This window comes from Hippocampus zosterae, chromosome 7 (genome assembly GCF_025434085.1).
Source record: "Hippocampus zosterae strain Florida chromosome 7, ASM2543408v3, whole genome shotgun sequence".
Taxonomy (NCBI): domain Eukaryota; kingdom Metazoa; phylum Chordata; class Actinopteri; order Syngnathiformes; family Syngnathidae; genus Hippocampus; species Hippocampus zosterae.
Window position 1 is genome coordinate 20,132,529 of NC_067457.1, and position 16,701 is coordinate 20,149,229.

A 16,701-nucleotide genomic window follows, 5' to 3' on the forward strand; every position below is an offset into this window, starting at 1 on the left:
CGACTCGGTGGTCCTACCTCCATGGGGACGGTCGCACAGATTACTTTCGCTGCAAGTGAGTTGGACGCAATGTGAATATCATTAGGACATAGATTAACAAGTGACATTTCTCTCCTGACCAGGTCTGGCCGCGTGGGGAGCGGTTGTCATCGTAGACCCTGTGGGTAAAGCGCGAAGGAAGACGATATGAGAAAGCTTGGACACGGACTATGAATCATGCTGGGAACAAGGGCGGGCTTTGAAAGGGACTCTCTTGCTGGAGATAAGATACAAGTGTTTGCATCTGGAATTTGTCGAGATAAAAATCAATTACATGATCACCAGGGGACTTCTTCCTACTTATCCAGTAGTTGATTTAGACCCATTTGATTGTACAAGAGTTAAGTCATATCTTAAGTAGCAATGTCATTTCATGGCCTATTTAAATTTAGGTTAATGGTAGGACCGACCGCTGTCAAACGGAGTTAAAAAAAACACACACACACCATACACAGTGTTGGTCAGTTAGTCTGAGTTACCTTTTATTAGTGTTGTACTGATGTGAGCACTGTTGCTCTCAAGGAAGGATTTCTTGGTAGGCGTGATGCAAAAAAAAAACTTTTTCAGTCGCTTGAAGTCATGACATTCTTGTTTAGGTTTTTTTTTGGTTAAAGAAAAATACGAAAATAGAGTTGACAGTACATTTATGCACACTATTGACAAACTGTACACAGATATGCACATTTTTATGTATTCTGGATGTAAGAACAAAAAGGCTTCCTGAATGACGAGGTGCACAATGCACCAGGTAATGTCTCACCATGAGAACAGACGATTCAGTTTATCAGCCAATCAGAGGCCACCACTGCTGAGTTCCGGCCAATGACTGGAGATACAAGTTCTCCATCCAAGCCAATGGGAGACCCACGCCCCACAGTTGCTACTATAAGTGCTCAAGAGCAGTGATTCAACTTGTCACAGGCGATTTGATGGAAAAGGTAAGAGGGCGGGGCCTTTCCCATCTAAATTAGCCATACAAGCTAGTTTGCTAATAAAAGGTAAATCCCTAGGAGGAAAACGTCCGCACCCTTGGGGGAGGAAATCAATGTGACTTATAAAACAAGTCTAAAAGAAAACACGGGTACAATGGAATGTTAAAGTTGTTGGGCCAATAAGGAGAAACATTTCATGTTTTTCAAGGAACATGAATCTCTTGTTTCACTACATATTTCAAAATGCACATGCTTCCAAGAAAAGTAATATTGCACAAAATATAAGACCTGATGTCTGCCATCTCATGTGATTTGGAATATTTGTCCACGTCAGGAGAAGGAATCAGTCAAGTGGAGGAGCTTCTCGTCAGTTCACAATGCGTTGTTTAAGGCCGACTCTCCCACAATTGGACAACACGCACACCAGAGCAGAGAATACATTCGCGTGTGTAGAAAGCCATTCAAGCAATTATTCAATATCCATCTTAAGGTTTAAGCACTACTATGCTCGGTTGAGACAATTCAGTGCACTCATAGAGGGAGGGGAAAGCTGCACATTAGTTGACAACTGCGTGCTCCTAGTGTAGGTAGGTATATGCATATGTGTACATATGTACACGTGTATAGATAGACAGTGTCTATCTATCCTACCGGTACATGGACCTTAAGATGGATATCAATGATACGCTCAAACAGCTTTCCAGAGACACAAACTTAGTGTGCTTGCATGGACAGCTGCACCTTCACGCATACACAAACACACCATGTGATGTCAACACTACATCAGTTTGCATCATATGTCTTCACAGAGCACAAGATTGTGAGCTTTGGTCTTGTGGGGTCATAATGTACAGTAAAGGGGGCTGTGGTGGTGGGGGCGGAGCGGGGGGGGGGGTCGGATGCAACACACATGCACAAAAAAAAATAAAATAAACAACAGCTCAGAGGCGTGAAAATTACAATTAAAAAGAAAATCCATTCATCCGATATTTGTTCAGTCACATTTTTAAAAACAGCGCCTCATTAGCCAGTCCTACTGACATATTTGGTTGCTATGAACGCAAAGAGTGCAGCCTTTGCAGGTAAAAATGTCTACAGCATTAAGAGGGGAGCGAGTAGAAGTGAAGTTGAAGGTAAGGCAAGGTGTGGGTCGAGCTGTTTCTTGCTGCAGTTAAAAAAAAAAAAAAAACAGTACAGTACTCTTGGGCCGCCGGGGGTGGTGGGGGGCAGCACAGACTGACCCAGTTCAGCAAAACTAAAAACGTCCAAAACCGAAGGGGGACGAAAATGCTGTCATGTGGGATGCATGTGATGTGTAATATTTTCCTATTATTAATTGGAGTGTTTTCAATGAGAAGACATGAGGGCTTCACCCCTTAAATTTCACATTATGCCCTTTACCCAATGTCACATTTAGCTCTCAAGTCTGTGTGTGTACACGTGTGTGTGTGTGTGTCTACTTCTCTCTGTGTCCATCTGGCTCGGTCCACTCCTGTCACCTCTTGAGGGAGGATCCTTTGAGTTTGTGGCTGTATCTGCGGATGCGCGGCGAGCGGGAGTGCAACTTGACAAAAAGTTCGGGGAACTTGTACTGAGGGAACATGGTCTCCAAGAAGCCCTCCAGGAAGACGTAGACCAGCCGCCGATTTGTGGGCTGGTACTGGAACATGTCGAAGACGCGCAGGATGCCCTTGCGGGTGGTTTCCGCACCGATGATGTGCTTCAGCTCGTCTGCCGCGTGGTCACCAAAAAGTGACAAGTCAACAAATGATCGGAAAATAATATACATTTAATAATACATACAATAATAATACATTTAGAAACTTGTCTCAGATGAAGTGTAGCTAATCTTACCTTTGTAAAAGACAAAAAATGTTTTACATTTCTCTACTACCTCTTTTTCTTTTTTTTTATGTGTGTGCGTAATCACCCGGCATGATGCCCAGCAGACTGGTCTTGGCAGCAACTCGCGTCCTCATCCGGATACTCTTGTCCCGACGAGGCGGGGTCTCCGCCAGAATCCCATTCGGCCAGTAGGAGTCTCTGGAGGAGGTGGGAATTCAGATGGTTCCTGCATACGCCTTTGGGAGGGGGAGGAGGCTAAAAGGAGCAACAACGTTACCTGAATTTCTTGACGTAGTCTGCCACCTGCTCTGGAGAAGTTAAGTAGTCCACGTGGTCCACGATTTTTCTGGAGAGAAAGCAACGCTGATGTGTGGGCGGTCTCCTCTCTATGACAGTGAGTTCTCCGGTATCACAGATTTTTGAGGATCTTTTTCGAATGGGCTTTTACAGTACAAAGACAAGTCGGAATTTACAGTGGCGCGGTTGCACGTTGCGCCGCGATATGCCAAAGAGCGCTGATGTCGACTGGAAGAAGCAGCAGCAGCAGAGAAGATTCCCCAATTAACTGATTCAGTACCAGCCATTTCTGGCCCAAGTCCGAAAAGACGTTTAAAAACGTCTTTGGAAGTGAATGAGTTAAGCTGGAGAAATAATATAATGTCTACTTATGAGTAATGTCTGTATGTACTGCTGCTCACATAAATCGCAGTAGTCAGAAGGATTTTTTTCATTCCCATAACTTCTTGGCTAATTTCTGTTAGCTTGTCGACAGTGATTCCAAATCATAAATTAGCGTTAAGCTACCAAATTTCTGTAATTTTGGTTTGGTTGAACATTTAGTTGGTTCAATTGAATTGGTTTCAATCAAAATGTGATTTGAGCAGACGGGAGGTATAAAACTACTTTCAAATAGTAAAAACTAGCTTGTATAAAGTTTTTGATCCGGTCTGTATATGGATGTACCTGTTGATGGTGTCGCCGTAAGTGGCCCGTATGAGCTGTTGCAGCAGGTTCTTGATGTTCCTGCGCAGCCACTGGTTCTTCTCCTTCAGGTCGAACACCTCGTCCATCAGCAGGAGCATGACACGCAGCGGGATGTTGTCGTCCACCTGCTCGTGCAAATACAAGATGTGGGAGACTTGCGCAAAAAAAACCAAAACGAATCGCTGACACTTGAGCGGGTCCACTCACATTGTCATCCAACTGTGCCGAGACTCGACAGTGTTCGGGGTCGATGTCCGGCTTGGGAAGAAGAGGAGGCACCTGCAAAGGGAGGGGGACAATTGTCACATTTGGTCACGATGAGCGCAGGTGGTGACGGGGAGGACCTTGAATATGGACTGCTTGATGTCCTGGCCCAGTCTTTCGGACATGCGGCCCATGTTGTCCGACACTTTGTTCATGCCCTCGGCCAGACTGTCGGGGAGGGACTTGACCGCGTTGGACACGTTCCTCATGGAGCTCCGCAGGGGGTTGACAAACGTGTCTATCTGGTGTGGGAACGTGACACGGCAAGCGGCGTTTGAGAGACCCGCATTTGGCGGCAATTCTGCATTGAGCGTCTGACCGGGGTGACCCGCAGAACCGCTCTCATGGCATTGATAAAACGGCAGAAAAGTGAATCCGCGACTCCGATGGACTCCCATACTTTTTTTGTAATACCTTGCGTGCAAAGTCTCCTTTGCCTTTGTTGTAGGCTTTGTTCTCCAGGAAGTCATAGACGTACGGCACAAGAGTCGGGCACGCCTTCACCATCTCGGGGTTCAGCAGCAACTAGAAAAAAACGGATAGGGAGTAGTCTTCATTTTGGCCGCCCATGTCAAGAAACAATTAATGACACTAATAAATAAGAATTAATACCTGTAGGTAAGCATTGAGGTCTTTTTTTCGCTTCTCCAGGAAGTCTCTGTCCATGTTGTTGAAGGTTTTCTTCCCCGGGAGCTTAAGGATGGACGTCAAGTTCTCAAACTAAAAGTGCGACGGGGCAATGTGAGCCCGTCGAGAAAAAAAAAAAAAAAAAAAGGACGCTCAAACACTTATGCTGTTACATTCTCTCACACTTTCATAAGCGCGTAAAATTTGTCACAATCGCAACACGCACGCGCCCACCCCCGAGCAAAATCAGACCTGCTCAGTGATCCTCATATGGAAGTCGTGGAAATCGGAGTAGCGCCGGTACGTCTTCCAGCAATCCTCGCTGCCGTCCTGGTTGCGTCTGAATACAGTGATGGCGTAAAGCGCGTACGTCTTCCCATGCTCATTGCACACACCTGCGGCAGCCCACAAGCCGGGAATACAAGCGTCAGCTACCCCACCCGACAATACATCCACAAGCGGGTAGGAAAGGGAGCGGGAGTGGGTCGAGGAAGAAAAAAAGAAAACATGCGGGTGCAAAATGACGGGGACAAATTGGCGGGAGACAGAAAGGAAAAGAAAGAAGAGAAAAACCAAAGGAGATGGGAGGAGCAAAGAAAGAAGACAAAAAAAATGGAGCTTGGCGCCAAAAAAGATGGGCGATAAAACAAAACAAATAAAGGGGCCATCAGCACATCAATATAAAAAATTAGGCTGCATTCACACTGCAGGTTCAATCGTTTTTTTATCTAGATTTGAGACGAGGGATAATATCCAATTCCAAGTGTGTGTTTTTTTCTTATTTACACTGCCATGGACACATATGCAAATTGTACCACTAAAAAGCAAAGAAATTTTTTTTTGTGTCACTGCAACCAGGACGCAGTGTCAATCCAGTCTTCAAAACATCCGATCTAGTGTGCGTGTGTGTGTGTGTGTATACCCGTGTCAGAGATGAAAGCGTGGAGCTGCATAGATTCTTCATGGCAGGTGTTGCTCAAGTCGTCCAAAGACTGGAGGAAAGACAAGAAAACCTTCAGTTGTTTGTTTTTTTTTTTGTGTGTGGACAACAGTCACCCTGGCGAGACAAAGCGAGGCCTTCACCAGGTTAATGCTCCCGGTGGGAGAGCCATTGAAAGATTCTCCGTCGCCGTCGTCGGAGCCGCGGTAGCTGGGCTCTTTGAGCATGTCCAGCTCTGCCAGCATGCGCACGTAGAGCGGACTCTGCTTGAAGGCCGGGTAGTAGCGCTCGTCCTTCAGCATCATGTCGTACACCTGAGGCAGAAAAAAAAAAAAACATTCGCTTGCTTACGGACTTTTGAATCATCGTTGAGGAATTCGGGAAATGATTTCCTACTTTTCTCTGGATATCGTCAAATATTTCTGGCGTGGGATCGTCTTTCTGCAGCTTTTCCCCTAAGCGTGTTATCGAGTCCTCGTTGACTTGAACCCGTGGAGACGCCTGCTGGGAGAACAAGCTTGTTAGGTGAATTAGGTACATTTTGTAATTGAAAAGAAATTATCATGGCTAGACAGCATCATTATTACCATTTTTATAGCATTTTTATTTCTTTTTTTGGGGGGGGGGTTAATTTGAATTGAATACAACTTTATTGTCAAATGTGCTGTATGTATGTGTAACATACAGCACAGATGAAATTTCTTCTCCCTCAAAATTAAAACAAGATTTTGGAAAAATATTTGTTTTTTTTAACTACAATCAAGACCCAGTGCAGCTAATCTGGAGCACCTGAATAATTCTCGGTGGGCCAAAGTGCTCTGTGAGCTGCTCGATTTCCGTGACAGGAATATGTGTTTGAAATCCGACTTGGTGTCACTCCCAAATTGTCCGCTTTGAACATCATCTAAATGTAGCCCAAGAATATCATTCAAACTATAATCGACCCGTGTTCTTCTCACTAGAGGTGAATTCCGTTACATCCTACAAGACATGGCATTCCGGCGAGCTGTATTTATGATGTTGGTGGTCCAAAGGCTGTTCGTGGCCGATTTTTTGACCTTGTCAGAGAGGTACTGCTCAAAGACCCCCAGCGCAGCCGCCTTGAGGAGCCCCTTGGTGGCGTTGGGTTGCTTCTTGCCGTCTTTATGCCAGCGTTGCATGGCCTCCAGCTGCTGCTGCGCCGTCACCCTGTAGCCTTCCACCGTGAGCCAGAAGAAGAGCTCGGCCTGGGCGCCGGCTGCCTGCATGAAATCTGCCAGGAGAAAAGTCATGAGCGCAAAGGAAGTTGTGGACCGGCGACAGCATCGACGCATTTACCCATGAAGAACTGCAGCGCGATGTTGTGGACGAGGATGTGATCCAGCGGGATGACGCACAGCTTGCCAAAGTTGGCCGCCAACTTCAAAGCGTCCACTTCCTACACAGAGGACGGGGGGGAGGAGTCAACTGACACAGTCTGTCAGTTGACAGTCTGTCCCCGAACCTCATCAAACGTCTTTCGCGAATGCAGTGGATACTTGTGGAGATTCTACCCATCGCTGTTGAACCCTTTAGACCAAGGGTGTCAAACATATGGCCTGCAGGCCGGAACTGGCCCCAAAGGAGGTTCGATCCGGCCCGCAGGATAATTTTAAAAGTGAAAAAATACATCAATACATAAAACACCTGAGAAGCGACAAGCTTTTGCCAATATTAGCCTGAAGAGGAAGACTAGACCAGAGAATTTCAGACCGATCAGCAGATTTAGACAGCCAAATGAAACGGAGTCAAGTCGTTTTGTAAATGTTCATTAAATTTAAGATTTTCCTAATGTTCTTGTGATTCTTTCTACCGAAACAAAGGAAAGACATGATATTTTGGTTATTTATAGCAGAGTAGGGGATAATTTTAATGGTCCGGCCCACATGACATCTACTGAGGCCGTATGTGGCCCACAATGTGAAATGAGTTTGCCACCCCTGCTGGCCATTTTGTGACATTCTTTTTCTTATTTTCGAGTGGCTGCGCTGAGTTGTGATGTCATGACAATCCTAACCAAATGCTTGAATGATCTTAAAATGACAACGACCCCCAAGAGCCCAAAACCAAAATCTGTACAAGATAAGTCACAAAGTTTGGTCGTTTTGAGCAAATTGCTGTTAAAGCTCCAGCTGTTTAAAGCGGATCAAAAAAATATTGATGAAATGATTTTTTTTTTTGTGCACAAGTGAGGGTGGATATTGAAAGGACCTCTTCAGGGTTAATAAACTCCTGAATCCATTCCTACCTTGCCAGATTGTAGTCTCTGGATCCTGGTCTCGCACACCTTCTTTACAAACAGAAGACTGTTGATTTGGTTTTTGATCACGTTGATGTCTGAAAGCACAAAGCGAAGCAAGCGACATGAGTCCAGGATTGATGATCTGGACTTTTGTCGCAGCCGTGAGCGAGATGACCCCCCCCCCACCATCTCCTGCTGTGTCCAGCGAGCGCAAGTACTGCAGCTCCTCCATCACCATGTCCTTCACGGCCTCCAGCTCCGCTGGCTTGTCTGTCAGTTTCAGGATGTTCATGAAGGCTTCGTAGTTACAGCTGGAGTCTCGGATCTGAAGACACACACACACACACACAGTCACCGACGTTTTCAAGCCACTTATCGCATTGTAAAAATGTCAAACTGGTACCATCCAGATGACAAACTGGTTGATGTAGTCCGGGTCACTCAGCTGGTTGATGAGAGGAAGCAGGATGCCACGCGCCAACACCTCCTAAATAAAAACGCACGCGGGTGGAAATGAGAAGACGGCGCCGTGGCGGGACGGCTCGCTGTTGCGGAGACGTGACTGTTTCGAGTGCGCACTCACTCTTAAAAAATATCTCATGTTCTTGTTGTGGAAGTCTCCGGGAGGTAGTAAGAGATACAGAAGCAACTCGCACAAGTCTCGAAGGAAACCTGACACAAAACATCGGGCGACAAATCACGCCGACGATCGTTTGACGCGAGTCATCGGAACGGAGCCGAGTTTGTTTACCTTCTTCGTCCTTCAGCGAAGTGCAGACGACGTCTCGACAAATCTTCCTCTCCATCTCCACTTCGGCCTCGAAAAACGAGTCTATCAGCTCGTCTGTTATGTTGTCCCCTGTCCGGTTCAGACCAAACAAATCCGTCAAACAAACCGCACGTGCTCTATCCTTGTCCTTCACGGCCATGCAACAAACGCTACTCAAATTTGTCAACGGGTCACGCGAGCGATCGTGGCTCGTGGCGAGAGCGTCAACGCTTACTTTGTTTATCCTCTTTGTCCGGGAGACGATCCTGAGCTTTACGAAAGACACGCAAATGGGTGGCAAAGTCGTCCACCAGGCGAGTGGTGAAGTAAGGCTGCCAGTCCACTTCTTTGGACCTTGACAGATAAGCGTGACAATACCAACGAGATCCGCTAAAAAGCGTGGAATCAACCCAAACCGGCGCCAACGACAACGCTGGAATTGACATTTGGTTAAATCGATTCATCTTGCAGGTGCCCATTTTGCGGTCGTCTCTAATGAAGTGGCTGCGGAGCGTGCGCGTATGTGTGACGCGTACCGCGTGGAGAACTGGACGAGGGCGTTCTGCAGCGTCTGTCTGATCTCCAATAAGAAAGACTCATCCTCGCTCAAAGTGTAGTACCAGTACTGGATATAATCTCTCAAGGCAAACTGGATCACCTGCAGGGACATCAGTGGGGGGGGGGGAAAGAAAAGAAAAACAGCTGTGAAAAATCGTTAATTATCAAGCGCTAACAATCTGAGAGCTTGAGTTGAAAAGAAAAAAAAAAGTCATAAATAATGCTTCAAAAATTGCATTCAAGGGGCAGAGCCTTGTTTTGTTTTTTGTTTTTTTATGTAGAAAAATGGTGGAAATCAAATCTTATTTCATTTTGTTGATTTTGTTGAGTCGTTTGTCTGTTCAAGAAAAAAAAAAAGATCAAAGTGAAAAAAAATGTCCTCATGGTGTCTAATTGACCGTTTCATGAGGTCCTTTCACTTTGCCGTCGCCATTTACAATGTCATGGTAGCAAAAAACACCAACCCCCCCCCCCCCCCCCCCCCCCAAAAATGCAGACTTCAAAATAAAACATGCTGCAATGCTAACACCGTTAGGGCATTTGTATTTTTTTTAAAAAGTGACAGAAAATCAGCATTTGACGTTGTTTGTGTGGTATTAAGTGAATAAGCACAAGTCAATTGGTTTTCCTTTCCCTCGGTGTCATCCGAGCATCGCAAAAAAAAAAAAAAAAAATGCAGCGTCGCCGCTTAACGATGCTGGCCCCGCCGCTTGAGCTGACACGAAGTGGCCAACTTGCATCGCTTTTGGACAACCCAAATGCAGATGAAGCATCCGATCGTGCTCGCTGTTACATTGAAGATGCTGATACTATCCGACGCCTCGCCAGCCTGCTTTCATTCGTGCATTGGCCTCATTTGACTTGCAAAAAAAAATTTTTTAATGGTTGCGTCACAAGTGCGGGCATACAATAAAACAACACAACAGACTCCACGTGAGCAAAACCAGACTGACGTTAGGATGGCTCATGTGGGCCTTTAAAGTGGCCGACCTGTCACAAAAGTCCTCCCCCCCAATTTTTTTTTTTAAAGCAGAGCTCGGCCAAACCGTGCAGCGAGTCGCTCGGTTGCGGTAACTTGAGAGTGACGCTGTATTGTCGCAAACCTGTTGCAGAGGTTCATCGATGAAACTCGAGCCAGTCAGTCGCCTGTCGATCTTGATGGGCTTCATCTCCAGCTTCATCTCATCCAGCGTCTGACAAAAAAAAGGCAGAACCATGAGAGGGGGGGCGGGGGGGAACTTGCAGATGTCCAACACGCACGCAGTCTCACGTTTTACCTTTAAAATACCAATCGGTGGGGGCGGCAGGTAGGAGTGCTCGCACCTCTCCAAGTACTTCTCCGAGTTGATCTTCCCGTAAAGCAGAGTGACAGCAAAGCCCCTGTGGGAGTAAACCAGTTCATGAGTGACATCCGTGGATATGCCCCCCCCCCCCCCCCACCCACCCAAAAAAAGCGCGCCTGCTCACCCGCCGATGAAGCAGAGGATGTAAAAGGCCAGGTAGAATATGGCGAAGGGTCCAAAAGTGACGAGGAACAGCACTACTCCGAGACCCCCCCATCCCCAAAAGGACAGACTGGCCTACAAAAAAAAAGAAAAAAAAATCATCATTTAATGACAGCTTATACAACAATATCAAGGAAAGTGTCCAACTCGACGTCCCAAGCAAACTTAAATCGGCTTCATGTCGGGGAAAAAGAAATCTAAATTCAGACAGCATATTCATATTTTACCACAAAATTACACAAAGCGTCACAAATTTTCAATACAGTATACGCAAAACCTGTGACGCCCCTTCCCCCACCCCTTTTTTTTTGCATATTCTCCTCAAAAATGCATACTCTTCCTTCACCAAGCACGTTCACACACACACCATTTAAAAAATAAAAAATAAAAAAATAATTTCCACTCTGGGGGGAAAAAAAAGTCAAACCATAAATTTGACATTCCAGAACAGCCTGAATTAAATTAGACGGACACTTTTAATAGAACAGCTAGATTGAAGGTATTTCGACAACAGGCCGACAAATATTTTTATTCAATATCATACAAAAAGGGCTGCGCTTGTACGTCCCAAAAAAAACTATTTTGGAGGCACAGGAAACCGTGATACAACTCGAGGTTCAAGTGATGTCACACAAAGAGACGTGAGGTTGCATTTTGTGGGCAGATATTCATAAGCCACTTCCCATAGTGAAGTGCTGCAGAGACGGACGGAGTCAGACAACAATATCGACGCATTGTTTTCACTTCCACCGGCGGACGGAGCCCGGCAGCTCGCTCGGATGACAGATGTGTCGACGTTGCAAGATGTGAACAGCCACTTAACCATTCATTTCGACTCCTTTGCCGATCGTTGCAATTGTGCGAGCGTTTAACGTGAGTGAAATCATGTCCGTGACTTGTACTTCGGAGTGACATGCTTGGGTCCCGAGAACGCAGCAGCGGCACACTACCAAACCTTGGAGAAGCCCCCGACCCTGACTTTGCCCCCTAACAGCCTCTCTCTAATCAACTAAAATGATGACCAGTCAAGTGGGCAGACTCCCGGACGAGAAAAGTAGGAACAAGAGCGTCTCTGAACAAATTGCAAACAAACCCCCAAAAACCAATCTGACCTTGACATGGTGCTTTTATCAACAAGTTGCAAAATGTTGACCTGAGGTACGTGCTTCAAAGCCCCCCCAAAAAACTTGCTTTGCCTTTCTGTGGACGTTGATGTGAGGTAATGCTAGGGACAAACTTTTTGATATCATCACAAATGAAATAAATCCCAGAGGGGAAAAAAAATTCCACCACTAGTTTTGCGTCATGGCATTCATCGTACTTTTTTTTTTTTTTTTGGAATTGCACAAGGTGAACATAAACTATGAATCTCTCAGGTATGTCTCTAAATGTCCAAGGTGCAGCGAGTGCTCAAACAGGCTTGACAAGACTTCCTATTCGACTCACAACTAACAAAGATTCCAAGGTCGGTGGGGGATCCAGAGAATCATTTGTGGCCTCGCTGGTTAACCTCAAATTACTCATTAAAAGGCAACAAACTGACGTTCCAGGAAAAAGCAAAAAAAAAAAAAATAGCACAATCATTGCATGAAAAAGACCCACTTCAAATGTGCTACATGACGCGTGACGTCGGACGAGCGTCGGCCGACGCGGCGTCTTATCATCCGGATGGTATGCCACGAGATGACGAAGGCCGGCAGACGCTGGGCGGCTTTGTAGACGAGATGATAACAGTGCGAGTTATTGCGGCTTACGCTGTAGGGGTTGAAAACATGAACCACCTGCTCCACCGATTAACGCGTAAGCCTCGGCGAGAACAACCTGGCTCAACATCACTCGCGCGACCAAACCAACCTGCTGATTTCAAAGCATACCTGTATGGTACCAGCCAATTCTGGACCAAGTCTGAAAAGACGTTTAAAAACGTCTTTGGGAGTGAATGAGTTAAATGTTCACGGCCGCAGAGAGAAGCATGATTCGGTTGGTTCCTGACACACTTGAGATCATCTCATGGGTGACCACAACCCTGATTAGCGTGGTCATTAGGCAGCATGTTAGCTTGCGCCATTAAAAATGGCCGGCGGGAGATCCCCCAGTTAATTGAAGGAGAGAGTCACAGGGATGACTGCTCACGCCTAATCCATCCGGGAATGCATGAGGCAAACATGGCGTTAACGTTCATTAACAGAACTTAAGTTCCAAGGATCTGTGAGGGGACTTGGGGCATCATGCCTTTGCGAAGGTTATACGTTACTCCTGCAGGACGTGGCGCTGACAGTTGGACGTTATTTGCAGTCAGTTGGGGATCCAACTGAACAAGAAGCTCCAATGCGACGGATGCATGGCCGCATGACCGCAACCCTGACGGTACCAAAACCACATCAAGCGGGACGCAGCCACATGAGTCAGCCTGCCAAACCGCAGATCGCCCAGCTTGTCAAATCGGCGTATTCCTTTGATGGACAGGCGGAGGCCGAGATGTCCAAGGTGACATGGCGGGCTAAGTGTGTGACAAAGGTCACTTCAAATCAGACTTGGGCCAAACGGGGAAGGACAAGGTCAGCGAGTGATTGTGGCGCTTTACTATGCCAAAACCCATAAAGAGGCGATCGGGGAAGGACGAGCATATCCTCAGCGTGCAATCGTTTTCATGGAGGAGAGGTGGTCGGGGCCAAAAGCCTGATGTGATCCTATCTTACGCAACACGCGTTTGAAAAGGAACCTTTAAGTGCATTCCTCGGTTTGTACCTTTCCCATTGAAAAGTAAACCTTTAGAAAGCTGGCAAACGAAGAGGACCGTGACTCACCAAAGACCGCACCGTCTTTTATGACACAAAGAATACTGCAGTGGCAACTAAAGCCTCGTTACCGAGGCTAAATGTGTACTTAAACCGCTGGAGAGGTGCCCAGAAGAGGCTCTTATCACCTTGATTCAACTTTATTACCTCTGCCAAGGAAGTTCAATTTTCATTTACCTGATGGGGTTCTGTCATCATGCAAACACTACCAGAAAGCGTTAAAGGAAGATTGGAGTCACATTTTTGGGATGCAGATCCCCTCCGGGCGCCCGGACAGTTGGTGCCTAAAGCTTTGCGGCAAACAACAAGACAGAGTGAGGTCATCTGAGACAGCATCAGGAAATGGCCAATGGTCTGAATATTATTAATTTTCATCTCCGTGATTGTCTTTTCAATGCCCAGATTTCACTCCGATTAAGAAATCTGCCCATAATTTCCGTGGTGTGCAGTTAGGGCCTTTAGAGCCTTCTCTGCTGACTCCTAGAGCAGCAACAACTAACTAGCTACGAAACAACAAAATTAGCCGAAGATGGTGGATTTTGCTGAAAAATAACAAGCATCTCTGGTGAATATAATTAATTTTATTGAACGTTTTTGTGTGTTTGTCATGCCACAAGATATGCAAATTAGGCGAGAAAACAAAAACATTTGCTCAAATTTGGAAGTATGGCGAGTTAGAACTGCTTTTATTTGTAGCCTCATGTCACGCCCTCTAAACGCCACCAACCCACCCCTCTATTCAAAAGAAATGCCCACAGCTCACTAACACACATGTATGGGTGGATGCCAAAGCTGCCAAATTGCTCGCACTCCATAGGGGGTTTGTCACAAACCAGCGCTGCAATTATTTGACGTTTCCCTCAGTCATGCCTGCTGTCGCTTGTCTGATTGGTTAGTTTAATTCAGTGACAAGTTATTTTAAAAAATACTGAGGCTAGCAGGGAATGAGGAAGAGGTTACTTGTCAACAAATGCTTCCTTTATTGTTGCAAACTCCCATCTTACAAGTTACTCAACTCCAACGTAGTTCCTTCGCAGCAAGATGCCATCATAGCTTGTGCTATGAATTCAATACTAAGACTAAGAAAACCTTTATTAGTCTCGCAATGGAGAAATGCTCTTTTTTCGTTATTAAACACGCTGAGAAAAAAGTGGTAATTTTGGAGGGGGTGCATCATCATTTGAACTGGGGGAATAAGTGACTTTTTAATTTCCGAGTTTAGTCACGGGACGAATTCCAAATCAAGACACCACGGATCACAAAGTCAATCATACGTCACATTGCATCAACTTCAAACCTTCCTGCTTTTGGTAAATGTTTTGTTTGTGACAAAGGCTCACGTGACCTGACAGTTTGGCTGCTACAAAAAACACATTAAAACACGCAAGAAGATTATCTATAAAGTCCAACCAAAAGTCAAAAGGAAGCGATACATTTCTCACAGTTTAACCAACGCGTCGTACGGCATCCACGCGATTAACTGACTCCTGCAGAGTTGACAAACGACTCACATGGCCGAAAAAACAAAAAATAAAAACAAGCCGACACCCAGCTCACCTGCGATCTGTGCGGTGTCGAATTTTCCCGGTGGAGGCCGTTTATCATAATATAAACACTCCCTATCTACATTGGTCACGTCCAGCTAATTTCAGCGCAGTGTTGACAGTACGAATAGCCCAAGATCATAGTATTAGCGTCGCGTTAGCTGTGTAATCCCGGGTCGAGTACCATTTATAGCGGACAAGCTTTGTAGAAGCGCCGAGACTGTGCGGCGTCCGTCCTCTCCCATGACAATCTGTACGTGTGTGTGTGTTTACCTGCTGGGCTCACGCCTAGCCGCCTAGCTTCCAGGTCTTGACAAGCATCCGCCGAAAGCTGCTAAACTCACATTAACACTGACGTCAGTTGTAACTTACCTCTGCGAACATCGTTCAAAAGGCGTCCGGTGGCCCTGGTTAACCCCGCCACATCGTAACACGCCAACAGGACTGCTTTCTTCACGGTTAAAAACGGTCGTATTCCCAATCTCCGTATTCGCTTTCGAGCGTCGCCATCTTTGTGAGGTTTACGTCTCCAGCGCCCCGTTTGCGGACGTCTGCGCCTGATTGGCTGGGACGTGCTGACGTAACCTCACGCCCGTGACTGACTTGACACATATGCAGAAACAATCACGATTGAACAAACCCCAAGCATAACATCCAGTTCAGCACAGAACAGTTTCATCGAAACAACGTTTCCCAGATGTTATTGAGCAACTTGGGCTGCCCAATCTTCCTGGTACGCTCAGCAAAATTTAAGTTTGAGGCTGTCTATTGCTGATTGCTCATTCAGTGGAGGATTGCCACTCTAAAACACAAAAAACACACAAACAAACACTAAAAGCAGATTGGTTTTGTCTTTGACAGCGTTCCATGCGATACAGCACAACGTGGAATACAAAATCTAATCAAAAACAGTTATTCAGTATGATATAAATACACTCGTGTGCGGGGTCACTCTAGTGGTACGTGAAATCTCTGCCCAACTGCAGTTCAGTTTTATTTAATTCGGCCTTCGTACTTTACTGTTTTTAAACATATACTTAGGTATAGTTTATATTTCACTTATACTTGAAATGCATTTCTATTAATAAGAGTATATGTACTATAATAATATATAATCGTATTATTTTTGTTCTTTTACTGTAGTAAAGTTTTAATATTCAAACTGCGTGACGTATTAGTTTTTTTCGGCCAAAGTTCCAATCATCTCGTGAAAGCGCATTAACTGTGTAAGTCGCTGGCATAGATAGAGGAATTAAAATGATTGTGGTTCAACAGCATTTTACAGTACTGTACTGCTATTTGTTGCTGCAATTAAATCACTCATCACGATTGAAAGGAAGTGACAGTGACTGAAAAATACGGGTCACGTGATCAACCTATAACCACAAAAGGCATAATACATAATTTATTGCCTTGTGGTATCTATTAGATAAGATCTAGCCTACGTTAGCACTTAACACTTAAATGCTACAGTGAGGAGGGGGGGGGGGTAGTGGAGTAAAGAAGCTGCTTGACTGCACTTTGTCGGTCACAATCTTCAAATGGGGCAAAAATTCCACCTGGAAGCTACAACTGTCAAAACTAAATGCAAGCGTGCCCCCCCTTCTCGTTTAAGAGGATGGAACATCTATCCTGA

General features: G+C 45.6%; 1 protein-coding gene across 10 annotated transcripts; it reads right to left on the reverse strand.

Moving 5' to 3' along the window:
• Positions 1-491: 491 nt before the first annotated feature.
• Positions 492-15,630, reverse strand: snx13 (sorting nexin 13). Of its 10 annotated transcripts, none has more exons than XM_052071822.1 (26): positions 15,438-15,630; positions 13,699-13,811; positions 10,686-10,798; positions 10,496-10,598; positions 10,322-10,411; positions 9,197-9,318; positions 8,896-9,014; positions 8,643-8,750; positions 8,475-8,563; positions 8,295-8,378; positions 8,078-8,216; positions 7,898-7,986; positions 6,949-7,048; positions 6,690-6,883; positions 6,028-6,132; positions 5,775-5,945; positions 5,614-5,683; positions 4,944-5,122; positions 4,677-4,784; positions 4,479-4,589; positions 4,145-4,306; positions 4,008-4,079; positions 3,780-3,925; positions 3,094-3,162; positions 2,902-3,014; positions 492-2,702 (listed from the first exon to the last, which is right to left on the reverse strand). In XM_052071822.1, the coding sequence occupies exons 2-26, from the start codon at positions 13,717-13,719 to the stop codon at positions 2,467-2,469; spliced, it is 2,913 nt and encodes a 970-aa protein (XP_051927782.1). In that variant the 5' UTR covers positions 13,720-13,811; positions 15,438-15,630; the 3' UTR covers positions 492-2,466. The 10 variants fall into 10 exon arrangements, with proteins under 10 accessions (XP_051927782.1, XP_051927783.1, XP_051927779.1 ...); XM_052071823.1 differs by having other exon boundaries at positions 15,339-15,630; XM_052071819.1 differs by lacking the exon at positions 15,438-15,630 and adding an exon at positions 15,250-15,344.
• Between the last annotated feature and the right edge of the window lie 1,071 nt (positions 15,631-16,701).

Coding starts and splice junctions, on each gene's coding strand:
- snx13 (XM_052071819.1), bottom strand. CDS start 15,310: ATGGGAGAGGACGGACGCCGCACAGTCTCGGCGCTTCTACAAAGCTTG. Junction 6,884..6,948: donor CGCGCTGCAGTTCTTCATGG/GTAAATGCGTCG, acceptor TTCTCCTGGCAG/ATTTCATGCAGGCAGCCGGC. Junction 3,163..3,779: donor TACGGCGACACCATCAACAG/GTACATCCATAT, acceptor CTTTCTCTCCAG/AAAAATCGTGGACCACGTGG.